The following is a 27,816-nucleotide window of genomic DNA, read 5'->3' on the forward strand; positions in this document are numbered from 1 at the left end:
GGTCCTGCAGGATGTTGACACACAGTGACAGGCTCCCCTGCCATAGCCACTTGCTGTGACAGGGCACAGAGCTTTGCATCAGAGGGAAACTGAGGCAGGGGTGGAAATGTGGGGGCCACCAAAGTCACCGGGGGTCCTGGAGCTGTATGCCCAGCAAAGGAGAGGAAACTGAAGCCCTGATATATTTTACACCAAAAATTCCCTTTTTGCTTCCTAGTAAAACCATGATAAGCTTGAAAGAAAAAAAAATTAAAAAATAAAAATAAAAAATTAGGCAATTGGGATTTTAAGTAACTTCCAAGCCCTTTTGTTCCCACAGCTCAAACCCACCAGGTGAGTGGAGGTGACTGGGCCCATCTGGGGACTTCCAAGGTAGAACCAAATGGATGTGAAATGTTAAAGGTTTCACTGCAGCCTCAGTTTTATACTTACTGGAGCTGGCCCAGCCCTTCAGGTGCTCCCACTGTGCCCTGGAAAGCTGGACAGGTCACTCAAAGGGAGAGATGAACATCACCACACAGTGACAATCCCACTCAACACCTCCTCCTGCTGCCTTCCTGAGCTGAGGTCTGAGCCCCTGGATCATCCTTGGCTTTAGGGGGTGCTCAGAGGGTGCCAAATCCATCCAGGACCATGACTTGGGCAGCACTTACCTCGTGCTGGGACCACCTGTCTCTGCCACCGTCACCTTGGGGGTCCTGGCACTGAGGGTGGGACATCTTATGCCAGCCAGGGACAACACAGACCCCCACTTCTCCCATTCCCACTATCCCAGTGGGTAAGAACAGGGCAGAATTCCTCCCAGCATCCACAGCAAGGAAAGGCAGCAGAGAGGTGGGCAGGGTCCCACAGAAACCCCCTCCTCACCCCGGCACTGTGAGGCACCACCAAGCCAAGCAAGTGTGAGCCAAGGGCTGAGACAACAGAGCAATTTGTGCCTGTGCCTCAGCTCCAGAGCATCTTATGGCTTTAGGTCTCCCCAGCTGAGGGGAGGTAACAGGACAGAGTTGCTCAAGAAGCCAAAAGAAACAGTAGTGTCCCAGCTCCTCTATCAGTCACCAGAAATCGAGTTATGACTAGACTCAGCAGGGCTCAGAGAAAAGAAAAAGTGGTGACTTTATGCTGGACTGGATTTTAAAATCACATTTTTTTTCCTTTGCTAAAGTCTCCATCACCACTTATTTTAGGTAGGAGGGTGCCAAAAGGAAAGGGGTGGGGGGAGGAAGGCTAAAAACCACATCTAAAAGCAGGACAGTTGCTATTAAAACAGAAAAAAATCCTGTTTGAATATTTTATTCTTAAACATAACAAACTTCTTCTGAGTGTTGTCACAAGTAATTGTGGCTGTTTTACGTGGCTCGGTGAAGCCTGTAGAAATATGTTCTGGTTTGCAAAATATTAATTAAAAAGAACAAAACAAACCCTCCCCCCAAAAAAACCCAAACCAAAACAAAACCAAAATACCCCCATCCCAATTCAACTTGCTGTAACAGCAGCAGTATTTGAAGGCAGTCCCTGTTGGGGCAAGGTTACCTCTGAGGTAAGGGCAGGAGCTGAAAGGAGCAGAGGCCTGGACCAGGGAATCGGTGTTTTCTTTGGGATTTGGTGGTTTCTGGAATGTGGAAGCAGTTTCCTATCTGCTAAGCCTGCTCTAGTTATTTCTCTTCCTTTTGCACTCCTGCTTTTGCTTCCAAGCTCTAGGTCGAGGCACTTTTCCTCCTCCTGAGGATGAATGTAAACATCACTGACCCTTGTCTCATCCACCTCCCCTCTTGCCCCAGCCCTTTCAGCTCCCCATGGGAAGGCAGGAAGCCAGAATCCCCTTCCTGGCTGTCGTTAGTGTGCACAAGCAGGAGCCTGGCTGGGATTTTGGGACAGGAGTCCATGTCCTCCCGCTCCCACCTGGGATGCTCTTGCCAGTGCAACATCTGGGCAGAGCCACCAGCTCTCCCACCAAGTCTTGTGTGAAGGTCACAGAGCAGAGTATCAGTGCAGTAATACTTGAAATACTGAGACAAGGCACATCCAACAGCCTTTCCTCCTCACCAGCTTTTTGGTTTGATCTGAGTCTCCCTGCGAGTCACAGAGGACAGTTGTGCTTTCTGCATATTCACATATAGGAATAAATAGCTCTAAATCAGTTTTCCTTTATGGCCAGATTACAGAACCCCTGAAATACTGATAGGCTTTTATGAACAGCAGCACTGTGCAGTTCTGTGGGTGTCCTTGGCCACACCAAGTTCCTCTCTAAGATGCAGGTGCATCTCCCAGGCGGATGGCCCCAAAGAAAGTCGTGTGCTTGCTCATGTTGATGGAGATGTCAGCGTGGACCATCTTCACAGCGATCTTCTGCCTGGCCTTGAGCAGGCACACCCCGGCCGTGTAGCAGGTGTTGAAGTTGGTCTTGCCAGTCTCAATGCTCCGAGTGCATTGCAGAAAGGGCTTCTCGTCCACCACCACCTCATAGCTGGCAAAATCAGTGAAGTTGATGTAGTAGACCTGATGTGAAGCAGGGAAAAGAAAGGTGTCAGGGAGGGGGTCAGAGTGTGGGGAGCAAGTGCAGCATCCTGGGGGTATGTGCAGCCCCTCCTGGCCCCAACACCTGCACTCACAGGTGATTTGTGCCAGGCAGGGAGAGCCCCAAACCAACTAGGAACCTCTTTTATTTCACTTCAGACTGACCCAAGCATGCAAAAACCCCTGAATCCATGTGCCTAAGGCTGAGCTACCATCCTGCTTATTCCAGGGAAGTGACACACCTGCACAGAGCCATGCAGGACCCCTGTGTGCTACAACAGCTTCTCATCCCACACAGACACACACATTCGACTGACGGCCTCTTGCACTTACCTGGCCAGTCCTGCTTCCTGCTGCCAGGAGCCTCCTTTAGTGGTGACATCAGAACTGCCCTAAGGTGGACTGGGAGCTGCCTCCTGGGTAACTGGACTCGGTGCTTGCACAGGCATGAGCTGTTACAGTGAAAAGGCTCTCCCAACCTCCACAGCTTGGAAGGAAATCACTTCACAGCATTTCTACTGACTGAACTCCCTGATTTCCAAGGCCCTGTGACTCTACTTGTCCTCAATTAACCCTCTCCCCCACTCTGATTCCAAAGAACTGCAGGAGGAAGACCTGTCCAAGTCAGTCTCAGGGAGCTGCTTCTTCCTGAGAAAGGAAATCCAGCCCTTTTGGAGGCAGGAGCTGCCTGAACACTGAATCCAGTTTTTTTTCTTGATGGACCACAAATGATGAGGCTTCAGTGGCCTAACATTGTGGCCAGCAATCAGCATCAAGCACTTGGGAAACAATTACACTTTGGCCCATGTGGAGTTATATTTTCTGTCCCTATCCAAACTGGACACATGTCACAAATTCCATGGACACCTGACATCTGTGGACCACTTCATCTCAGAGCCTGTGCTGGGGTGGAGCTACATGGAGCAAGGGGAGGCAAATGGAGTCACCTGGGCTGGAATCTGGCTAAACCACCTGGGCTGGGAGTCCTATGATTCCAGAGTGACACAGCTCCAAAATAACCACAAATGACCAGTGTTTGTGTCTTTTAAAGCACTGAGCTCAGCGTCCTGCCTGCAGGGAGGTTTGGAAGGGTTAGGGAATGACCGCATGGATAACTGGAGGGATAACCCCGGGATCGGTGGGTGTGGAGTGTGCTTTCAGTGACTAATCCCTGGCGGGCAGTGTCCTGGCAGTGACGAGTGTGACACTCCTCCCTACATCCATCCTGAGCAGAAGCGGTTACAAATCCACACAAGCTGTTGGCATTTGGTTGTTGTCTGGAGCCCTCTCGTGGTTCATACAAGGCTTCCACCGGAACACAAGAATAGGAGGAGTTAGCCTAGGACAGTACTCACTTCTACCTGACTATAGATGAAGTATGTGCCGTCCACTAGTACCTCCAGCTCCCCACTGCGGGCTTGCAGCTTAAACACCTTGGGGTTCAGAGTGATGCGAGACCAGTCATTGAGGACTCCACCTGAAAGATCTCAGTATGAGAAAATGGCAGTCACTCAGTACCCGTCAGGAGGAAAAGCACAGGAGCAACACAAATACAGTCACGACATGACAGAGAGCAGGGAATTCGGAGGGGGAATCCCAGGATTACACACTAGGGAGTGGGAACAGGAACTCCTCTCTAGCTCTGAGGACACCATGGCTTGTGGGGTTACCTCTCCCTCCAACCCTCTGTTCTCAGCCTCAAAACCCAGTGCAGGGCCTGTTGTTGCTCTGCTCATCCCAGGGCTGGACACAGACCTGCCTCCTCCTGACCCTGCAGCTGAGCTTGTTTGATCCCTATTCTGTATTGTGTCCATGGGAATGGTCATCATGGAACCATAATGGAATGGTTTGGGTGGGAAGGGACCTTAAAACTCATCCCATTCCACCCCTTGCCATGGGCAGGGACATCTTCCCCTATCCCAGGTTGCTCCAAGCTCTGTCAAAGCCTTGGATACTTCCAGGGACAGGGCAACCACAGCTTCTCTGAGCACCCTGTGCCAGGGCCTCTCCACCCTCACAGGGAAGAATTTCTTCCCAATCTCCCATCTAAAGCTACCCTCTTTCACCCTAAAGCCATTCCTTCTTGTCACTCCAGACCCTTATCCAAAATCCCTCTCCAACTCTCTTGGATTCCCTTTAGGCACTGCAAGGGGCTCCCTGGAGCTTTCTCTTCTCCAGGCAAATGAAGGCCAGCTTTGGGTCACACGATTGATTTTAATTCTGGTGTTCCTTGACTTCACCATTCCTGACTTTGTAATTGGGATAATTTTAACAAAACCTTTGCATTTACAACTCCTAAGGTTTTTAAAAGCCAGAATAACAACAAAGCAGGAAATTGCATCATGTCACAACACAGTAACCCCTAACTGGGGTCCCTCAACACAGTCAGGGATTTATGGATCTACCACTCAGTCCTCTGGCACTGGGATTACTGGGATAACCTAGGGACAGACTTTGCTGTAAGCCCCAAACTGAGCCAATCTCTGTAGGTGCCTCAGTTTATCAAATCCCACTCTTTTCCTCCCAGTCTCCATCTGCCTCTCCTCTCCCTGCTCCCAGTTGGAGCTCTCCAGGCTGGCAGCTGGACAGCATTCCTGGCTCCCAGCTCTGGATTGTTCCCGAGCAGCAGGGAAGGACACTCACAGGGCATTCCCCATTCCCTTTGGAAACCCTCAGCATTCTCAGTAATGAAAGGATAATTGCTTTCTGAACATAAGCAAACAGCATCTTTTCCCTCACAGTGTTCCTGGGAATGGGTGGTTTCTTTTTAATTTTGGGGAGCTGCGAGCACAAGCCCCTATCCATGAGAAATTCCAGCTGCCACTGCTCACAGGGAAAGCTGCCTTCCCATAGAAGCAGTGGCCAGCGCTCCCCATCCCACGTGTGAGGCAGGAATTCGTGGACAGGGATCCTGCAGCCCCTTCCTGCTGGCCCCACCCTTGGGAACCATGTCCCTCCCAGTCTGGGATTGGGGTAAGGATGGATGTATGTGGTCCCTGAGGAGCTGCACATGGGGACTCAGGGAGGGGACAAGCCAGCTCCTCTCCAGCACAGACAGAGCAGGGAGGCAGGAGGTGATGAATGAGCCCCAGCTGTTGGCAAGGAGAGCAGGAACTTGGGGGGAATTTGGATGGGGATCTGGGAAGGAGGAGAAGAGCAAGGAGCTGCTTGTGGATGGGAAGTGGCTCGGCATGATCTGGAATTAAAGGCTGTTGGTGGGGGCAGAGATGCTTAGGGGATCCCAGGAAGAGCTGGTGGCTAGACACCTCTGTGTCCTCTCACCACTGGGTCTTCCCTGCCTTAAATTCCTGGGAAACTGAAGGAAAATGGGCAAATGGGAATGAGACAGGACAAGGATCCACTGAGGGCTTAAAATAGAATGGGGGGAAAAAAGGCCTGCTCATGGAGGGGCTGGGGGAGGGGCACAAGATGTACCTGGAGGTCAGGGAGAAGGGAGATTTAGTGGGACAGAATTACTAGGATGTACAGAACAGGGATAATCTGGGAGATAAACAGAAGCTATGGGGAAATGGGGGTGGACTCCACACAGGACTCTTCTTGGGGGGTCTGGGCAGGGGTACTGGAGGGCAGGGTTGGGCAGGGATCATCTTGGAGCTGTCATGGGATGGACTGGGATCCAGGAACTCTATGGGTGCAGGAGGGGCTCTTCCCAGTACCCACAATTATCAAGAGATCCTTACCATTCTTCACCTGGATTGCTGAGCCTTGGCCTTGGAGATGGACCACAGCTGGCTGCAAGGAAGAGCACAAGGATTGAGGATTAATGGGAAGCACCACGCTAGTCCATAAAAATCCCCCCCCAAAGCTGGTTTTTTCCATGGAAAGACCAACCCACCTGGATGTCTCTGGAGCTGGCCTTGTCTGTGGTACCTGCAAAAGGCAATTCCACATCATTGAAGAGGAAGGTTGAGTGAAAAATTCCAAAAAAAACCCCCTTATTTTATCCCAAAATAACCCTTAACCCCCCTTATAAATAACTTTTTTTTACCCCAGAATAACCCCTGAAGCCCCATATAAATCACTTTTCTTACTCCATAATAACCATTAAGCCTCTGTTTTAACAGGAGGAGGAATATGGAGTGAGGGTAATATTAAAATATATAAAACAGAAATATTAAATATTAAACAATATTTTTAAAAAATAAGGAAGAAAAAGACTCATCCTACATTTCCCTAGTTTATTCCTGGCATTTCTGTCCAACCATCAAAATTCTTCATTATTCAACAGGTTTCCACTAGAAGGAAAAATTGCACAACCCATTCCCTGATCCACAGTGGGAATAAAACCTCTTGGCTGCTAAGATGCCAAGCTTCCCTCTGCAGGTCATTCATTGCATCTTCCTTCCCTGGGAGCCAAATCCTAATTAAGGAGGTGTGCTGGTTTAGCACGGAAAGGATTTTTTCAAGAAAGTTATAACAAAAACCAATTAGTGACTGACTTTGAAGTTGACAGCTTGATTGACCAGTTAGAAAGATGATATGCCTCTGGGAACACACAGGTTAAAAATCAGAAAATCTCAGGAATTTCTCTCTTTTCAGTCCAGCCTGCCAGCAGGTAACAGCCCGCTCCATGCAGCGGGTGGGGCTGTGCTGGCAGGGCCGGGCCTGGTCTGGCCCCCTGGGCCCCATCAGCTGCTGGCGGGGGAAGAGGAGGCCGCAGCTACTAACATCCAGCCAACTTTAAGGCCTACCCTGCTGCCGGCTGGGCCGAGGGACATGTCCCCTGGGCTCCTGGGAGCAGCTCCGAGCAAGGGCTGGGCTGAGCCCATCCCACGAGACCGAGGGGTGTGGGGAGGCATCCACCAGCCACGGGAGAGATCCTGGCTCCAGCCCTGGCACGGCCTGAGTCTGCCACCTTCGGCCATCTCCCGGGGAAGAACCAGCATGCCCTCTGCAGACCTGGGAAAATGTAAACTCTTTCCTTACACAGATGAAACTTACAAAGCATTGACCATTCTCTGAGTGAGAGAAAAGTCAGAGTGGAGACATGTAAAGAGACAGTATGAAGATACCAGGGTCGGTGAAAGAGAAGTTATATCCTAAGTGATTAAGAGATTGAGAAAATGCCTTGGTATTTGGGCTGAAAGTCTTTTGTGAGCTGTGGTAACAGACTGTAATATGCTAGAATATCCCTTTAAACTGTGGAACAAATTTGCATTTTGGGGAGATGATGAGAGTATTTAAATTGTAGATAAGCAAAGGCATTTGTGATGGACTAAGTAAATACTGAAGTAGCTGTGATCTAATGGAGAATTTTGAACAGAGGAAGATAAAGAGAAAGATAGAAGCCCTCTGCCCCCAGGGAAAAAAGACGACATCTGATTCTTGAGATGAAGATGATTTTTGAGATAGTGAAGAAACACCCTTTGCTTTTGGAGCTGTTCATCTTTAAAAATGATACCCCATGCGTATGCATGAATCCATGGCACATATGTAGCCGCGGAAAGGGCTACGTGACATGGGAGGTTCACAACTGCAGATTTCCCCTGGACGGCTGCTTTTGTGAGAGTTAAGAGCCACAAGCAGACTTCTTTCTTGTGGAAAGTTACTATAACAGACCAAAAGAAACTTCTCTCTCTAAATGGACTGATGAAAGACTATTTTATAAGTGATACTGACCTAGAGTTCCCAGTTTTGCCTTTATATGTTGTCTGTGAGAAAGAAAAGAAGCTGTTGGGGTAGAGGGAAGTGTTTTGAAAGTTTTATTCTGATTCTTATTATTTTTTTCTCTCTTGTAGTTGTGTTAATAAACCTGTCTTTATACCTTTTAAGTTTGAGCCTGCTTTGCTTTTCTCCTAATCCCATCTCACAGCAGAAAGAGAGCAAATGATTCTGGTAGATACTCAAACCACTACACTAATTTTAGGAAATAGAAATTGGCGAACATAAAACCACTACAGGAGGAGATGCCTGTGGCAGCACAGCATGGAGCTGAGGGGCTCCTGCTGCTCCTGGCCATTTAGAGCCATGGAATCCCAGAATCCCAGAAATTCAGCATGGTTTGGGTTAGAAGGGACCCTAAAGCCCATCGAGTTCCACCCCTGCCATGGGCAGGGGCACCTTGCATAGGTTGCTCCAAGCCCTGTCCCACATGGCCCAGGACACCCGAGTCCTGCTCCAGGCCGTTGTGCCATTGCATCCAGACACTCCAGTGACATCTCTGGCATTCCCACTTGTCCAGCTCGGAGCAGAGGGCATAGATGGATCCTCACCTGAGGGGCCCTGCACTCCGGGTGGTCCCTGAGGGCCCGGTGGGCCAGGGGGGCCAGGCGGTCCCATGACGGTTGTGCCTGGAATCCCAGGGATGCCGGGAATGCCAGGGGGACCCTGTGGCCCAGGAGGCCCTGGTGGCCCTTGGGGACCGTTGGGCCCTGGAGGACCAGCCTTTTTACCTGGAAAACACAAGAACAGACATTACCTGGGGCTGTGGGGTAGGCTTGGAGCTGCAGTAAATGGGAGGTTGGGGATGGATCACTGCTGGCTGCAGGCAGGAATGAGGAAGAGCCTCAAGACAGCCAGGGTGTCTGTCCTACAGCTCCACACCACGAGGACAATGCTGCCAACAGGGCAGGACCAGGTCACCACCCTGCAGGCTCCTTCCTGTTAGGAATTACACTTAAACGAGGCAAGGGGACTCTCCAGGGCCTCTCAAGGGATGGAGGCTCAAGGGGGTCTCTTCCCAGAGCTCCGGTCACTCCACTCTTGGCATGAGGTCAGTCCTCAAGTCCCATGCCTTGGGGCTGGTCACACCCCTACAGACCCGGGATGATCTCTGGATACTGTCAGGATGCTCCCACAGCACGTTCCAATGCACTCAGCCAAGGCTGGGGTGTTCTGGTCCCGATGAACCACTCCACAGTTACTCAGTTTGCTGGGTTTTAATGGAAAACAGGGATAACCTTTCCTACCTGTTGTACATTACGATTGGGAGATCATCCCCATGGCTTGGTCTCCTCCAGAACGCAGTTCAGAGCAGAGCTCCAGCTCTTCCCCAGCGTTGCTGGAGGGGCCCCTGTGCTGCTTGTGCCTCAAAATAATTCAGTATTTGGGGTTTTGGATGGAGGGATGGGCTCAGGAAGGACTAACCCCATCCAGGGGATGGAAACACTGGTGAATTGTTACAAACATGGAATCCCAGACTGGTTTGGGTTGGAAAGGACCTTAAAGCCCATTCAGTCCCATGGGCAGGGATACCTTTCACTAGCCCAGGTTGCTCCAAACCCTGTCCAACCTGGCCTTGGACACTTCCAGGGATGGGGCAGCCAGTTTCCAATTTCCCTGGACAACCTGTCCCAGTACTTTACCAGCCTTAAAAATCTTCTTCCTTACCATGATCGTCAAACACCTCACACGTCCCAAGGAAGAGAAATGACATAACCACATCAGGAATGACTCCTAAATACACAGAGTGGGATGAAACAAGCTCTGCAGGGAAAGCCTGGTCTCTGCTCTCCACGTTCCTGACAAAAATAATGTTCTTTTGATGTAGTTTATAAAATGCCACTTTGAAACAGCTTTTCTTCCAAGTAACATAAACGGAGCAAAATCACTTCAATTGCTGCCACAGGGTCCCCAGTAGGACAGAATTAAACTCATGTTTAGATGACAGCAGCAGTTGGGATATAAAATTATAGTTCTTGGAATAGTTTCTGAGTACATTTATGTACTTGTTTCTCTACTCATATCCATCTTTGTAATGGACAGAAGCATAAGGAAAAATCCATCTGTTTTAGCACAGGAGTGGGAATCTCTGGATGGCTATTAGCCAGGAGAAAGGGCACAAGGACACCAGGGTGAGACAACTGTGGGCATAATTTAAGTGTGCAGAAAATGAAGTTAAAGTAAGCAGGGGTGAGTAAAGCCACACTGGTGTTCTACAAAAGGTGGGAAAAGGCTTCAGGGGACAAATCTCCACAGCAATATTTCTCTCCAAATCAGCAGCCATGACTTCCAATCTGAGCTGGCCCAAATCCAGCCTTCCTCTAATCCAGTATTCTCCTCCTCGGGATGATGCCGTGCTTTGGAAATGATCACCTTGAACCATACCCATTTTCCCTAAACCACTCACTGACATTCCCTCAATCCAGGCCATCCCAAGGGAGGATTGCAGACAGAGAGTTGGGAATACTGCTGTTGTCACTCCAGGCTTCTCTTCCCGAGAGAGATGCACATTGCAGCTGGTTTAACTCATTTGCCTCTGAAATCTGCTCTGCTACTCAGGGAGCTGCTGCTTGAGCAGTGACACAATCACTCATCCCAGTGACACATTTCTGTGCCTTTCCCTCCTTCAAGGCATTTCAACCACTTCTCTGCATTAACAAACCTCACAAGACAAAAGATATTCCATTTATTATCTGATAGCTCCCTTATCAGGTCTCCTATGTTTGTACCCACAGGCTCTGAAACTCGGAGCAGGCAGAAACAGGGAGTTCTCTATAATTCTCACTCATCAAACAATGAACTGGAACTCTAAAAAGAATTAAATGTGACAATACCATAAAATTAAGCTACTTTATACAGCTGTATGCAATCCAGCTCCAAGAGATCCCCCTGCCCCTCTGGAATTGCTCCGGAGGCTGCAGCCATCAGTTGTTATTTGCTGGGTTGATTGAATGTGGCTTGAGCTTTGTTAGGACAAACTTCTCCAATATAAAATTTTATGCTGCTTCTCAGAGTAAATACAAATGAAGTTGCTAAGTGTGGCCTGTTCCCACCTTTCAGCTGTGGCTCTGGAGTTTGCATCCAAGGATTAAAGCCATTTGATGTGCTACTACAGTAGTACAGACATGGAAATCTCAACTGCTTGGATCCTTGGACTTGCTCAAACTCATAGAAATAAATGTGGGACCCTAAATGTGGGACCCTAAGTGTTCCCAGCAGTCCTACAGAAACAAGGATGGCATCAAGAACCCCCCAAACAGGGCTGCCTGAATAATTCAAATCCCAACAATCCACAGCAAAGTGCCTGAGGAACATCACCAAATCCACAAAACCCTAAGGGCTGAGCAACACTCAGAAGGGGCTCATAAAATTATAATTTGGAGGTTAACTCAAAGAAAAAGTGGGATGTAAAGTGTGTTCATGCTGAGTTTGGTGGGTCTGAAGGAGAATCCAAGCTGCAGGTTGGCAGGATTGGGATGAAAGCCAAGGCTGGCAAACAGCAACAGCTCCTGGTATTTGGTACTGACTCAACTCAACTTTTCAATTGGAGAATTTTCAGGATTACTTCTGTACAACATAATTAACTTATTTTAGTGTTTAAGGAAGTTTTAAGGGGTGCTTGTGAGTGTTACTCCAGCCTTTCCTGGAGAGGGAAGCTGCCATTGGTTTTTCCTTCATGTTGGCCAAAGAGAATTCACAAAGCACAGAAAGGAAAAATCAGTTAAAACTCAAACTTACCCTTTTTCTTGTTTTTCACTGAACTTGGACCTACAAAGGGAAAAAAAAAAAAAAATTAGTGAAATTCAGGGATCACTTCATCAGAGAAAATCTCCATTGCCATTTTATTTTCCAAGTGGACAATGGATGTATTTGTGGCCTATACAGCAACACAGGAATGGTCTCAGATGAGAGCAGTAACCCAAATTTGAGAGCATCACAGAGTGGTTTGGGTTGGAAGGGACCTTTAAAGATCATCTGGTCCAACCCCCTGCTGACTCCTTGTGAGCCAAGTTGTTTAAGAACAAGAATAAAACACTAAAAACCCACAAAAGCAGAACATTATTCTGAGCTGGCTGTTTGAAACAATGGGAACCCAAACCTCCCGAGCACAGAGAGAAAATATTTACAGTGAAGATGAGAACTGACAGGACTTTGTGAGCAGAGGCTGAAGTGTGAAACATGTTCCACTGCTTCCTGAAGAATTCATCACGGATGGGAATGAACTGCAAAAATCCCCCAATATTCCCTCACTATTCATCAGGGAAATCCCTCTAAAACCTGGGGTTTAGCACACCAATGACTGAAATCACCTTTAACTGAGATAAAATTATAACTAATAGAAGGTAATGAGGTTGCTTTGAGTCTGAGGGGGCAGGAAAAGGCAAATTCCCAACAGAAGAGCCTTTTTCCCATGGATAGTTAGAGGAAAGACAGGAAAAGGACCATAGAAATTACCCATCAACCTTACTGATGCCTTTCCAACAGGAATATTTGTTTTCCTACGTTGTGCTGTTGGGTCATGGGAAAATGATGGTATTATCTATAAAAGGCATTATCTATAAAAGACATTATCTATAAATGGTGGTATCTATAATTTTAGGGAGAAATTCCTCCCTGTGAGGGCCTGGCACAGGTTGCCCAGGGAAGCTGTGGTTGCCCCATCCCTGGAAGTGTCCAAGGCCTGGCTGGACAGGGCTTGGAGCAACCTGGGCTAGTGGAAGGTATCCCTGCCCATGGGGATTAATGGGCTTTAAGGGTCTTCCAACCCAACTCATTCTATGATTCTATTATCTAAATGATAATTTCTGCTAATTTACTATTTTTAATAATATTTTCATACTATATTTTTTTATAATATTGACAGGTTGAGCAACACATGGATTCCTAACGATGCCATCCCAGTATCCCACTAGGAATCCACACCAGACTGCAAAACATTTTAGGCTGGACAACCAAGCTCCTGATTCTGCACTTCTGACCCCCACCAGCCCTCACTGTAGCCACCAGCCACTGAATAACATTAGAAGAGGAAAAAATCCCATTTAAAGATCCTAGCCCATTCCAACCCAGTGAGACACAAGTGGCTGTGCCTCGGCAGCCCTCAGTCACGAGAGTTTATTTCATGTTCCATAGATCCCACCATTAGCACCAGAACCAGAGTGAAAGTACAAATAGCTGTGGCCAGCTGGACACATTTGAGCTGGCTGGATCCAATTAGCTTCAAAGACGACTGGGAGGAATGAGAACCATATGGGATGTCAGTGTTCACAGTCTATATTGCAACACACACATCTGTTCCAGGCATGGCAGAGAGAGATGTTATGGATCTGCAAGTGGAGCTTTCAACAGACACAAAAGTATTCCTGACACGAGAAGGGGAAAAAAAACCCAACATTATTAAGCTTGGGAGCTTCTGAGTCTCTCTGGGGTTTGCATCTGTTTGCCTCCGGAGAGCAAGGGGGGATCGTTTAATTGGAGCACGGAGCTGAAGCTTCTGATACAGCAGAATTTCCCTCGGTTCTGCTCAAAATGGGAAGTTCATGAGCTCCTGGCTCCATTTAGGCTAAAATGGTAATAAATCACTGAGTCTAAGATGAGGGCCACCAAAATTTCAGATTAATATTCCTCTCAGGTGCTGAGGTGTTGAAGCATAAGGCTTGAAAACTTGGCTTGATGTCCCAACGTCGATGTGCAGAGGAGAATAATGGTAATTGTCCTGGTTTGGAGTAAATTAGGGAAGAACCTCCAAAAGGAGTCCCCTAAACCAAACCTCCACCACCCCTCCCCCCCTGCCCCCCCAGCCCTGGGTTCGGGAAGGAAAATAACTTGGAGGAAAAGTGGAAAAACCGGTTTATTGATAATGAAAAAGAACACTCTCCAACACCGAAAGTGGGAAAAGGGTTACTGTGAATGAGGAGGGTGCGACGCGTCTCTTGCAGACCCGGGACTTCTCCAACTTCTCAGGTCAGGTCAAGTCCAGAGCCGGTTCAAACCTTGGGGGGGGATAGGAAGGGAAAAAACCCAAACAGAAGTAGCGAAAAAGCCAGCGGCAGGGGCAGCAGGAGAGAGAGAGAGAGAGAGAGAGAGAGAGAGAAAGAGAGAGAGAGAGAGAGGAAAAGAGAAAGAAAGGAGCAGAAAAACAACAGCAGCGAGGCAAGGCAGCCAAGCTAGAAAGACAAAGCAGGAAAAAAGCCGACAGCAGCAGCAAAAGCAAAAGCCAGCAGGCCCCGCCAGAGAGGGAGGGGGAGCTGCCAGACACAACAATGTATCCAAGATATGGGATATATGGGATAGGAGGCAGGTCAACCCAGAACACCCTGGCATGGGCAGGAACACCTCCCACTAGCCCACGTTTCTCCAGCCACAGCTTCACTGAGAAATCCATTCCAGCCCCTCACTAAACCTCACTGAGAAAAATTCCTTCCATATGTCCAACTTAAATTGCCCCTCTTTCAGTTTGCACCCATTTTTGCTCGTCCTGTCACTACCTGTTGTGATTTGAAAACAAACCGAGTGAGAGGCACCAAGTCAGAAATACAATTTAATGAGAAGAAAAGGGACAAAAGATAAAATAAAATAAATGCAATAATACAAAAAAAAATTTTAAAAATACCACTGTCAGAGTCAGAATACAACCTGAGCAGGGTGATGGAAGCAGTCCAGGTGAGATGGTCTTCCTGAAGCAGTGATCCCGTAGAAAGGTCTAGTAGCTTTGGTCCTCTGGGAATCCAGTGGGTGAGGACTGGCTGTACTGTCCCAAATCTCAGCTTATATCCAGGTGAGAATGCTTGGCTCCTCCCCTTGGGTGGAGCATCTCACAATGGGATGATGAGTCATCCAGGAGGTCCTTGATGACCCATTAAAGAGAGAGAACTCCCGGAGGGAGTTATCTCTGAGTCATGCACAAGGCATTGATGGGCCATTAACTGAAGATGGTGATAGAATACATCCTATAGTACAACCTAGGACACTACCATTCCTGATGAGGAGTTCTCTATGGCTTCCTTGTAGGTCCTTTCAAACACTAGAAATGGTGGAGTCTCCACTCCTGGAGATGTCCAAGGAAGGACTGGATGTGGCACTCAGTGCTCTGGGTTGGTGACAAGGTGGGGATCGGTCACAACTTGGACTGGATGATCTTGGAGGACTTTTCCAACCTCAAGGGCTCTGGGCAAAATCTGACCCATCAAACAACCCCTCTATCCCTATTTGACCAATACCAAAGGTGGAAAGAGCATCTTGGGTGTTCCTTGAGATTGCAGGTGATGATCAACCTCCTGCCATCTGGGATGTCAGTTTTCCCAATGAACAAGAAACCTCCAGAACTTGGCAGTTGCCTTTCCAGCACAGGTGCAGCAACATTCACTTCATTCCCATTGGCAGAAGAAATGTAAAGCTTTTCAAATATTTTTAAGTGTGGAGTTATTAATGCCAGATTCCAGTGGATTGGGGAAAGAGGGATGTTAGCTCCCAACACATGCCTAATCTAGAACATGTGGTTTCAGGGGAGGTTTGGAACCAATGTTTTCAACATTTTCAGGAAATTTGGTCTATCCAAATGAAAGCTTCTTGGACCCTACTGAACTATCAGTCAGTGATACAAACTGTCTCAGTTTGGGAAGACGGGTATCTGCCAGGAAAAGCTGGAGTTTCCCTTGGAATGGAGAGTGTAAATCACCCCCTCCCCCTTTTTCGAATTATAAATTTGCAGTCAGAGGCTTTTAGGCAAAGATTTGGGAATAGGAATAGCAGTTCTTTACTAGTATATATAACAAAGCAAACAAAAACAACAACTACAGCATTGTAAGAAATAAGAGACAAAGTTCCTGAAATTCAGTTGTGTTACTGTAAAGTGGCTTTACCTTACCTTGTAAGGCTTTCTCTGTTAAATACAGTTTATCTCAGACCCATTGTGATAGTAATTGCAAATGCCTTTCCTAAATGTTATCTCTGTTAAATGATACTTATCTTGGACCCCTTTGTATCGCCCCTGCTGCTCTTGCATGGCAACCGCATGGCAACTGATGACAAACCCGACATGCAAATAAAAGAAGACTCCCATAGGCCTTAGCCCCCAGAAGAAGTGGAATTGATATCTAAAAACTCCTAAAATAAGCGAGCTATTGCTCAGACTGGACTCCGAACTACATCAGTGAGCAGAGAAAAGCATCAGGCTACCTGCTGGGGCTTCATGTCTGGTCACCATAACTTAAAAAAGTACCCTCTCCGCAGGACTATCCTAGACTTTCCCACAAGCCAGGGTCTTCCCAGAGACTCTTGTGAGGATGGAAGGCCCAGCTCTGCCCTGCGGCGAAGGAGAACACCTCCTCCCCTGTGTTGTCCATTGGGAGCAGTGGCGGTGTGTACAACCCCTCGAGCCCCCACCTAGAGCTGATCTTAATAAAGGCATTAAAAAAGGAGCTGGTCTCCTTGCCCATTCATTTCAGCATTAATAACAAAAACAGTACCAAAAACCTTGAGGGCTTTGCTTCACAAAAAACCCAGGGCAGTTTAATCTCGTTGCCCCTGCAGGATCCCCAGAGCACCAAGCTGGAAACAGTGGAAATGTCCTGGGCTGCTGGCTGTGATGGCAGAATGTCCCAGCAGGGCGGGGGGGGGGGGGGGGGGGCAGGGGTGTGTGTGTGTGGTGCAGGGTCACACTAGTGAGATATTAATTTTGAAGAATTAAGGACTTGAGTTAAACTAGATATTGCTGAGGTAAACTTTCCTTTCCTAACTAGATATTGTTGAGGTAAACTTACCTTTGTTAACTGTTGCCTCAAGTTTGCCTGTTTTTCACTTTTTGCATTTTGTTCTCATGCAGCTTCAAGTAAACTATGTATATTATTAGAATTGTTTACATTCTTCCTCTCTAGGAGGAGAAAGATGATTGATGGTGATGGTCACCAATGAGGTCAAAGAGGTGGCTACCTGTGTAGCCAATCTTGGCCTGTCTGTAAATTTGTATATATATGGAGTCAGAAAAATAAAGTAGAAGCTTTCCTGCTTGACCTCCTGTTGGCCTGCGTCGTCCTTTCGTGCTCCTAACAGCAGCCGCAAGTGTGACCCTCCGTCACAGGTGGTGACCCCGATGGTGGGAAAGGAATACAGCCATCTGTGTCTGAGGTCACAAGTGGTGACCCCTCCGTTGGACAAGAATTCAGTCTTCTGTGTATCTGAGGTAACAAGTGGTAAGAGATGATGACCTCTGCCTCTCCCTCGGAAGATGTTCTCGTGATGGACCTCTGCTTTGAGGTCCTAGAGAAGGAGGGATCTTCTGTATCTAGAGAGGACTTCCTAGAGTTTTTTTTATTATGCTAGAAGCCATGTTTTTTTCTCCACCGTTCAGGCTGCTTTCTGCACATTGGAGTGGCGGATTTTAGGGTCCCGCCGAATGTACGTGTTCAAGGTGGATGCTGGGGTGGATTTTTTGAGGTTGCTAACAACCTGGAAAAGGCTGGAAAAGGTGCTGCTCGGTATGCAGCCTTCCAGTTCTGGGGCTTCAGAGGATGGCTCCAGACTGATGCTGTCTCCTGGGCTAGGTCCCAGGGGAGATGGTGGTGCCTTTTCTCATGTCCCCGCACCGCGGACGCGCCGCTGGAGCAGAGGGGATTTAGCCCCTACCCCCGCTCGCACGGTGCCGGCGAGAACACCGATTCCCACCACACGTAGGCGCAGGAGTGAGGAAAGCCTGTCCTCCTTCAGCGCGCCAGCTGAGGAGAGCGCAGGGTCCGCGGACCAGACCCCGCCCGTAAACGCACCCCGCAGGCGTTGGAGTGCGGGGGATCTTAGGGCTTGCAGAAGCCCAGAGGGACCGGCGCTACCAGCGCCGCCGATTCCGGTGCCGCGGAGGCGGCAGCAAAAGGTCCCTTCCCCTCCCTGTGCATTCCCGGCGCGGGAAGCGCCAAGAGCGCGTTTCGACCGGGGAGGGCGGGCGGTCACAGCGGACTGCCCTCATTGTAGGATTTCCACGAGATGTTTAGTGGAGGAGGACGGCGTGGGTTCGTGCCGTCCCGAGGGGCCGAGTGAAGCGGCCCCGGACCCACACGGCGGGGACCCGCAGTCCCCCCGCGGCTCTGGGCGCGGCTCCGGGCAGCCAGCCAAGTCTGCCCGGGGGGGCACGGCCCCGGAGAGTAAGAAGCCAGCTCTGGAGAGTGAGAGGGAGAGCCGCCCACCATTGGAGTTCGGGCAGATGGGGAGACCATGCTGGGAGAGGTACCCACAGCCCCTCCCGCAGCTGCGGCTCCGCCGAGAGATGCGTGGGGGAGGTGGCGCTCGAGTGGCCTTCGGGCTGTACAGCCTGGCTCTCCAGCGAGTCTTTCACCCCCCGCGAGCCCCCATCCTCCCCCCGTGGCTTCTCTCCCCCAGTCGCCCGTGTCCTTGGAAGCGGTGCCGCACGGCAAGTCCCTCAAGGCGCTGCGTTCCCCTCCCGCGCTGAGCCGGAGCGGCTCCGCAGTTTTTACTTTTAGGGGGGGGACGGCGCGGCTGGCGACTGGCCGGTGTTCACCCATGGCAAGGGGTCCCGGGATGCCGGGTCGCCTTCGGGTGGCCGTTGGACGCTGCCACCGTGTCAGGTGACGGTCCGGCCGCGGGATTGTGCACGTTTTTGGGAGGATGTCCAATCCAAGGCTGATGCCATGGGTAGCCGTGGTTTGGCACGGCGCCCCCTGAAGGGCAGGGATGAATTCCCCAGCTCTGCAGGTGCTGCAAGATAGGCACCTGCCTCTGTCCCTGTGGAGTCTAGGCGACAGAATTCAGAGGATGATGCCTCGACGGGCGGTCTGCGATCTTTCCCTGTGCTTTGGGAAGCTGGTCGCAAGAAACATGCCCATTTGTCTTGGCAGGCATTGGTTGATCTCCGAGATAGGGTTGGTAAATATGGTCTGGGGTCTCCGGAGATGATGCAGGTACTCCGGCTGATAGACACAGACGTGTTACCTCCTTATGACGTTTGATGTTTGGCCAAGGTTCTCTTTCAGCCGGTCGAATATGACGTATTTGAGTCCAAGTGGTCTCAATTGGCTGAAAAGACTGCAGCACAGAATTTGCTGGCTCGTCAAGATGACCCTAGGTATGGGGTCGGGCCAGACATGCTGCTGGGTATAGGTGAGTTTGCTGATGTTAATAGGCAGATCACCTGTGAGCCCCTGGTACTGGAGCAGTGCCAGAAGGTTGGCATGGCAGCATTGGTACAGACAATGGAGTTGTCTGTACCAAAACAGTCTTTTGCCACGATTCTTCAGGGGACTGACGAACCCTTTCTGCGATTCGCGGGGAGGCTGACAGCTTCGGTTGGGCAACAGGTGGATGATTTTAATACCAGAATGATGTTGCTCAAACATTTGGCAAGGAGCAATTGCAATGCAGAGTGTAGAAGGATCATTGAGGCCCTTCCAGGCGATCCCTCACTTTTGCAAATGGCTGAGGCCTGTGCCAAATTGAGCACTGTACGTGCTAAGGTGGCTGCCGTGGCTACCACCCTGCAGCCGACCTGGAAGGGGAAGCGGGGTGGGAAGCCGAAGCAGGCAAAGGCTCCGGCCAGCAAGAAGACAGGGAAAAAAGGGAAGAAGGGGACCAAACCTTTGTTTCTTTTTGCACGGTGTGGATGGCCAAATCACATGGCCAATGATTGTAAGGCCACAGTTCACGTGAATGGCCAGCCTCTGTCAGGAAACGGGCAGTGGAGCGCGAAGGGGAGGCACGCTCAGACACAAGTGTCTTCCCGGTCCCCAAAGCCGATGGAGGTCTGCTTGGCAGGCTCACAGCCAGCACTTGCGGTTCAGCAGGCCTAGATCTCCACACCGCTGAAACGGTTGTCATTACAGATGGCGCAGTGCATAAAATCCCCCTAGATGCCTTTGGTCCTTTGGGTGATGGTTTGAGTGCCTTTATTATGGGCAGGTCTAGTACCACCATTCAGGGTATCTTTGTGCATCTGGGTCTCGTGGATGCAGATTACACGGGAAGGATTTATGCTTTGGTTTCTACATCTACCTCCCCCCCCCCCCCCCCCCCCCCCCCACTATCCCTGAAAAAACATGCATTGCTCAACTTGTCCCTTTTAAGTCCTCTATCTGCAGGGCAGAGAATCGAGTGAGAGGAGATGGCGGCTTTGGGTCTACTGGGCCGCCTCAGGTCTCCTGGACTGTTGCCCTGACCAAGGCACGTCCCAAGAAGGTGTGCACCCTGTCCGTTTCTGGGGCAATGCCATCAGACATTCGCCTCCGCGGACTCCTCGACACAGGCGTGGACGTCACAATTGTATCGATTGCCGCTTGGCCCCCGGACTGGCCATGGGACCTGGTGGGGACACCTGTGCAAGGACTGGGAGGAACACAAAAGTTCTACATGAGCCAGAAGCCAGTGACAATCACGAACTCGGAGGGTCAGGCAGCTGTGGTCTGGCCCCATGTCACTCAGACCTCTGATAACCTTTGGGGGAGGGATTGTCTGGCCGCATGGGGGGTGCGCATGGGGACGGATTTTTAGTTGGGGCCACTGTGCTGAAGGGCGCAGCATGTCCAACGCCTCCTATACGGTGGTTGACGGACAAACCCATTTGGGATCCCCAGTGGCCCCTTCCCCAAGATAAGTTAGTCGCCCTTCATGATTTGGTGCAGGAACAGTTGGACCAGGGTCATCTGGAACCTTCTACCAGTCCCTGGAACACTCCTGTATTCTGCATCAAAAAGAAGTCTGGGAAATGGGGGTTGTTACAAGACCTCCGAAAGGTGAACGCAGTGATGGAAAGCATGGGGACGCTGCAGGCTGGTATGCCGTCGCCCACCATGCTTCCAGCAGAATGGCCGGTTCTCGTTGTGGATCTGAAGGATTGTTTTTTTTACGATTCCTTTGCATCCCAATGACGGGACAAAGTTTGCTTTTTTGGTGCCAGCAATTAACAATGCTGAGCCTGCACAACGGTATCAATGGAGAGTTTTGCCACAAGGCATGCAAAATTCCCCGAGCCTGTGCCAATGGTTTGTGGGCCGAGCCTTGTCTGGAGTTCGCGAGCAGTTTCCTGATGTGAAAATTTATCATTACATGGATGATATCCTGGTGGCTGCGTCCACTCAGGATGAGTTGCAGAGGATTCAGCCTCAGCTGGTCCATGCTTTGCATTCCCATGGGCTGCAGGTGGCTCCGGAAAAGGTTCAGCAGCAACCTCCATGGAGATATCTGGGTGTCAAGATCATGGAGCGTACGATCCAGCATTAAGAGGTACAGTTTGTGCACTCAGTGCGCACGTTGAATGATGCCCAGAAATTGGTGGGTATCGTCACTTGGTTACGTCCGTATTTGGGACTGACCACAGCACAGTTGTCTCCTCTGTTCGATTTGTTAAAGGGAGACACTGATTTGAAATCACCTAGGACCTTGACTCCAGAGGCACGTCAAGTGCTGGAGGAGGTTCAGCAGGCCGTCTCCGCTCGACAGGTTCATCGCATTGATCCCTCCATTGATGTCATTGTGTTCATCACCACTCCGGATTTACATCCCACAGCCATAATTGGCCAGTGGAGTGACAAGTGGTCTGACCCCGTGCACGTCCTGGAATGGGTTTTCTTGCCCCATCAGCCGCAGAAGACGGCAACAGCATTGTTTGAGCTCATTGCTTGTTTGATAGTCAAATGCTGGCAACGGTGTTTGCAATTGATGGGCATGGATCCTGCAAAAATTGTGCTCCCGGTGCCACGGGAAGATTTTGACTGGAGCCTTGCAAACAGTGTGTCGCTGCAAGGTGCTCTGGAGAATTTCACAGGGCAGATCACTTACCATCTGCCCAGCCACAAGCTATTGCAAGTGGCGAGATCCACACAAATTTCTTTGCGGCCCAAAACCAGCCAGGAACCAGTGCAAGGACCCATCGTCTTCACTGACGGGTCGGGAAAAACAGGGAAGGCCATTGTCACTTGGAAGGATGGATCTGAGTGGAAGGTCCTGGAAGGCCATGAGGATGGGTCAGCCCAACTGGTTGAACTGAGGGCTGCCGTCATGGCTTTTCAGATGTTTTCTCAGCAACCCTTCAACTTGATCACGGATTCCGCTTATGTGGCCGACATTGCTAAGCGGTTGGGTCATTCGGTGTTGAAAGAAGTCAGCGATGCTGCCTTGTTTCATCTACTGGAAGGCCCTGTGGTGTGCTATTCAGGACAGGGTTCATCCTTATTATGTTCTGCATGTTCGAAGCCACACTAACATGCCTGGATTTGTAGCGGAAGGTGATGCGAGGGCTGACAAGCTGGCTAACCCAGCGTGGGTGGCCCCTCAGCCTGATACACTCGCGCAAGCCAAGGCATCACATGGGTTTTTCCACCAGAACACGCATACATTGCAGAAGCAGTTTCAGTTGACGTCGACTGAGGCCCGTGACATTGTTGAGTCCTGTGATGACTGTCACGCGGTCGCTGCACCTTTGCCGGCAGGGGTAAACCCCAGGGGCCTCAAGGCCTTGGAACTTTGGCAGACAGATGTTACTCAGGTTGCCCAGTTTGGCCGGCTCAAGTATGTGCATGTTACGGTGGACACATTCTCCTCTGCTATGTGGGCTTCAGCTCACACGGGAGAAAAGACCCGTGATGTCATTGCTCACTGGAGGCAGGCCTTTGCCATTTTGGGCATACCCTCTGCTATCAAGACCAACAATGGTCCTGCTTATGCCTCTCAAAAGGTGCGTCAGTTCCTGCAGTTGTGGGGTGTTTCTCATAAATTTGGTATCCCTCATTCTCCCACAGGCCAGGCAATTGTAGAACGCGCTCATGGTACACTCAAGCGTGTTCTTCAAAAACAAAAACGGGGAATGCAGGGTGAAACCCCACACAGTCGGTTGCAAAAGGCTTTGTGTACAATTAATCACCTTACGGTGCCGCAGAACTCAAATAACCCTGTTATCTTGAGCCACCACCTTTTGTTACAGGCTTCGGACGACATGCATTAGCCTCGAGCGAAGGTCTGGGTGCGAAATCTAGTCACCAAGCAATGGGAAGGTCCCTATGACCTTATCACTTCGGGGCTTGGGTATGCATGGGTCTCCACAGATACTGGCATACGCTGAGTACCTGCAAAGTGTGTTCGTCCTGACCTGAGACCGCAAAGACAGACTTCAGCCAACAGAAAGCCAGGAGACTGTGACCAAGACGAAGGTCAACAAGTGGAGGAACCACTGAGTGACGACTCTGATGCCGATGATCACTCCGATGCTCCTTCCACGTCAAGAAATTGAACATTGTTCATTTTCTTTCTTCCTATTTTCTTTTTTAATGGTAAAAGGGTGAGATGTTGCCTCAAGTTTGCCTGTTTTTCACTTTTTGCATTTTGTTCTCATGCAGCTTCAAGTAAACTATGTATATTATTAGAATTGTTTACATTCTTCCTCTCTAGGAGGAGAAAGATGATTGATGGTGATGTTCACCAACGAGGTCAAAGAGGTGGCTACCTGTGTAGCCAATCTTGGCCTGTCTGTAAATTTGTATATATATGGAGTCAGAAAAATAAAGTAGAAGCTTTCCTGCTTGACCTCCTGCTGGCCTGCGTCGTCCTTTTGTGCTCCTAACAGCAGCTGCAAGTGTGACCCTCCGTCACAGTTAACAGAAGCCGGATTTAAGGAACTGATAAATCAGGAGGCCTGTCAACTTAATCAAAAGACTCCAAGAACACAATGTGATCATAAATCAGATAGTCTTGAGAAAACAGGACCTAGATGTCACCAACACTAAAAGGTTAAAAAGTCAAAGCGAGGAAGACGCATCTTACTTCATCATTTTGAGACCCCACCCCATAAGAAGGACCACCGACCCATTTCAAAGAACACACTACCCATGCTTAATTGCTTTTTGGCTAATTACCATAAGAAGCAGGGAATGGGATGGACCAGAGTCATGAATATGCATTTGTGTTTTGGGTTTTCAATACTCTTGTACATAAAAAGACCTTGTGATCATCTGTAAATTGCGCGTGTGTATTTGGGAGCTATCCCGCATGCTGCCCGGCGTTGTAATAAACATACACTTTCTAACTTCAAACTGTTAGAGAGTCTTTGTCCATCATAGTTGGATATTGGTATTAGATCAATATCCATATTTTTAATAAATCACTAGCAAGAGGAGCCGTGCTGAAGAAGATGATGGCGGAGCAGGGCTGGCCCAGCTCCAGCAGGGTGGCAGAGGAGCTCAGAATTCCAGGGTGAGCAGATGATGGTAGATTTCCTAGAACTGGATCCCTTTGGCCACAGTGAACTCCTCTAGCAGCAAGCAGCAATCCAGCCATTCTCTCTCCCCAAATGCCAAAAAAACGTGAGCCAAACTCCCTCAAGCTCTGTCCTTTACCTGTCCCAAAACTCAAGTTCTCTCCCTCTGAGCTTGGGCCACCTCTTTGTTTTGGTCAAATACTCTTAAATATCCAACACTTAGTTTTCTTGGTAACTTATGGGGGAAAAAATTATTTAGAGTAAAAAAGGAACAAACCTAACCCCCAACACAAACACTGAAACAAGAGGAATATTTTCCCTTTTCCCTGAAAAAGAAAGTGCTACTTTACCAACCCCAGAGATAAAGCAATGGGTCTGCTGAAGAGCAGCTTTGGGATTATTACTCCAGAATGTTTAGATAATATGATAAATGATAAATCCAGAAAAACATCCCAGAAGTAAATCACATCCTGTGCTACTCCAGAATTCTGGCACATCTTCCCAGGGTGGCTTTTTGATGAGGAAGGGGGATCTTCTGCTGAGAATGGAGGAAAAGTGCTGCCCACACTTACAGGAACCCAAGTCAGGGGTGTGAACTAGAACTAATTTCAACACATCTGAATACAGAGAGAATATGTTTTGTAAAGGAATGGGGAGGGAATTCATGACACAAAGAAGGGGAAGGATGAAACAGCACTGTGGGATGTGTGAGTCCATCGGGCAGAGCCCAGGGCATTCCAGCTTTCCTCAGCCACCATATTTTCTTCTCTCCTTGCTTTTTTTTCAATCTTGCTTTAAAATGCCTTAAAATTCACATGTGAACACACCCACCCTTAATGGTCTTTGCCTAGTTGCACCTTAAATCAAGATGCTCCACAACAGCACCCCACAAACCAGCGTTCCCTCCCTGTCCTTCATCCAGTGGGATCTTGGTCCCATGCCATTCCCAGAGTCGCTAGAGGGCCATCCCAGCCTGCTCCACCTGCACAACACCAGCCCTGAATTTCAGGAGTTTTTGCATTGTGTTGCCCTGTCTCCTTGTGGAGTGAGAGGCTGCTGAGTCCCCAGAAATGACTTGGGGACAGTGACACTTAAACCCCTCCCAGCCCTGTGCTGGACTGCCCCAGCCCAAAGCTGGTCTCCTCCAGCCTGGGAGATCAAGGACAGTTTGCAGCTCATTTTGGACTCTTCTGAGGCACTCCCTTGGCTCCATCCAGTTTTTGAGGCAATTCTTCATCTCTTTGATGGACTTTTTATGTGTCTTCAGGGGAAGTGTCCTGCACTGAGGTTGCTCCTGGGGCTGCTTGACCACAGGATGTGAGAAGAGCTCATGCCCTGGCATCAAGGGCTGGGAATCATCTCTCATGTGGTGGTTTAGGGATGAGTGGCCTTTGCTGCCTCCCTGCTCCTCTCCTCACATTCCAGCAAAGGAAAAACCTCCATCCATGTGTCATCCAGATGGGCAGATGCTGCTCCAGGAGCTCCATGGATCAGTAGCCTGCTCCCTCCCCATTCCTCTGATCCCAAACACCAGCCTCCAGCTCAAGCTCATTGGGCTGAAAACAAACGGAGGGAAGTCACAGCTCATCCCTGATCCCAGGAGAGACACAAGATGCCAGAGAGCCACAATCTCTCTCCTCAAACAGCTTCAGACTACATAAGATCTCATCAGGAACAGAGGTTTTTTTGATGTTGAGAAACTTTTTTTTTCTCCTGCCAGTACTCAGAGATTTTTGCTTGGCTTGACAAAACCCAGGACTCCTTGGGAAATCATTTGGTAAAGCTCCTAAGGACAGTTAAATTTACAGATAATGCCAATAGTGGCAGTAGGCTGTGATGTAGTTTATCCTGATCTTTAACAATATTCAGGGGAAAAAAATCTGATTACTGCAGATGATCAGAACCAAAGTGTAAACAGGAGACAGACTTAAGGAACAACTACTCATCAACCTGATTTTTGCTCCAGGTAAAGGTGCCGGGGGGAGCAAACCCCCCAGCTGGAAAGGACAAAAGGAGCAGATTGAATTAGTTGTGCTCATGCATTCCACAGGTTTTTCCACCTTCAGAAGGATCATGGGACTCAAAGGGCACCAGGTGCTGTCTGAAGGGAGGTGCTGGAGCAGGTAGAGACCCACCAGCCCTGTGTATCTCCTTCCTAAGGGCTTTTTGGCATGAGGAAAAATACAGGTGCAAGATTGTAGGAGAAGCAGGATGGAACAGCACCTGTTCTTTAGAGGTCTGTCACCTCTGCTGTTGCCACCTCTGTCACAGTGCTGGTCCCATTTAGGAGGAGAGGCTGCATCCAGTCACCTCCTTGGGTTCTCTCCACCCTACAACCTCAGCTCTGCTCTCCAAGAGCCAGAGCTCTGCTAAAAATCCCTCCTCACTTCCTTGAGCAAGGCAGATGTGTCCCTGCTCACTGCAACAGGAATTTCCAAGGCTTTACAAGACACAAGGAACAACCAAGGTGATTTACCTCCTCCATCCCATCCAGATCCACTGTAGGATCAATGGCAAGGCACCAGGACAGGCTGATGGTACCAGAAAGCTCTAAAAAAACGGCTCCAGTCTCTGAGTAGGTGCAAGAACACCACAGCAAAAATGTGGTGTGGTCATTTAGCATGACCTTTTTTCTAAGGAAGTTATAGCATGGATTAACAGCTTGGCTGACGAATAAGAGTGTTGTATATGCCTTTGGAGACCCAGTCTTAATTCAAAGGATTTAGGTGATTCACCTCTCTTTTGTTTTCTGGCTGGCAAGCAGCTAACATCACTTTGTAAGTCAGAAGTTCAGGCTGGGCCCCCTGGAGGCAGGCCCGGCCAGGCCTCGGTGGGGAGAGCCCTGCCTGTGGGAGAGTGGCTGGGGCCAGCAGTGTCCCCTCTCTCCCCCGGCTCCTCCGATGGGGAGAGGAGGAGGATTGAAGATTAGCAGTGCTGGCCCTGCGCCAGGGGCCACAGAAGCCATGCTCTGGGCTTGGCTGCAGGAGCCTCTGGTCCGAGGGAAGAGAGAATTTTGAAAACTTTTCTCCAGAGCTCCAAGGAGCTGATCCAAGTTTGAGTTGCTTTGGATCTAACTGGGGTGGAGGAGGGCTGTCCATCAGTGTTCCTGAGCATGCTCCCTCTCCCCCTTCCTCCCCCCACCATCACCTGCAGCCTTGAACTTCTGGGAGTCAGCTGGAGAGGAGAAAAAAAACTCTGGGCAAAGACTTTAACCCTTTTCCCTCCTCCATGGAAGACAGAGAAATTTAAAATGTAAAGAGACAAAGTCAGTGAAAGAACTGAGAAAGACTATTGGAAGATGGGATGGAGGACGTGGACATTTTTGACCGGACTTCTCTAGATGTGAATTATGGAAAAATGGACTGTTTTTGTAATATCATAATGCTGTTTGGGAGAACGTAAGTTCCATCCAAAGAGTTGTGTGTACTGAT

General features: G+C 49.4%; 1 protein-coding gene across 1 annotated transcript in view; it reads right to left on the reverse strand.

The window, feature by feature from the left end:
• Positions 1-1,277: 1,277 nt before the first annotated feature.
• The window catches only part of LOC136373336 (ectodysplasin-A-like), a 126,575-nt gene continuing 100,036 nt past the window's right edge, over positions 1,278-27,816 (reverse strand). Inside the window, exons 3-8 of the mRNA XM_066338242.1 lie at positions 11,938-11,967; positions 8,751-8,930; positions 6,374-6,408; positions 6,219-6,270; positions 3,873-4,003; positions 1,278-2,499 (exon numbers count right to left, since the gene is read on the reverse strand). Of these exons, the coding sequence (XP_066194339.1) occupies positions 2,248-2,499; positions 3,873-4,003; positions 6,219-6,270; positions 6,374-6,408; positions 8,751-8,930; positions 11,938-11,967 (680 nt within the window). The 3' untranslated portion in view covers positions 1,278-2,247. The remainder of the gene's footprint in view (positions 2,500-3,872; positions 4,004-6,218; positions 6,271-6,373; positions 6,409-8,750; positions 8,931-11,937; positions 11,968-27,816) is intronic.

The sequence above is a fragment of the Sylvia atricapilla genome, chromosome W (assembly GCF_009819655.1).
Source record: "Sylvia atricapilla isolate bSylAtr1 chromosome W, bSylAtr1.pri, whole genome shotgun sequence".
Taxonomy (NCBI): domain Eukaryota; kingdom Metazoa; phylum Chordata; class Aves; order Passeriformes; family Sylviidae; genus Sylvia; species Sylvia atricapilla.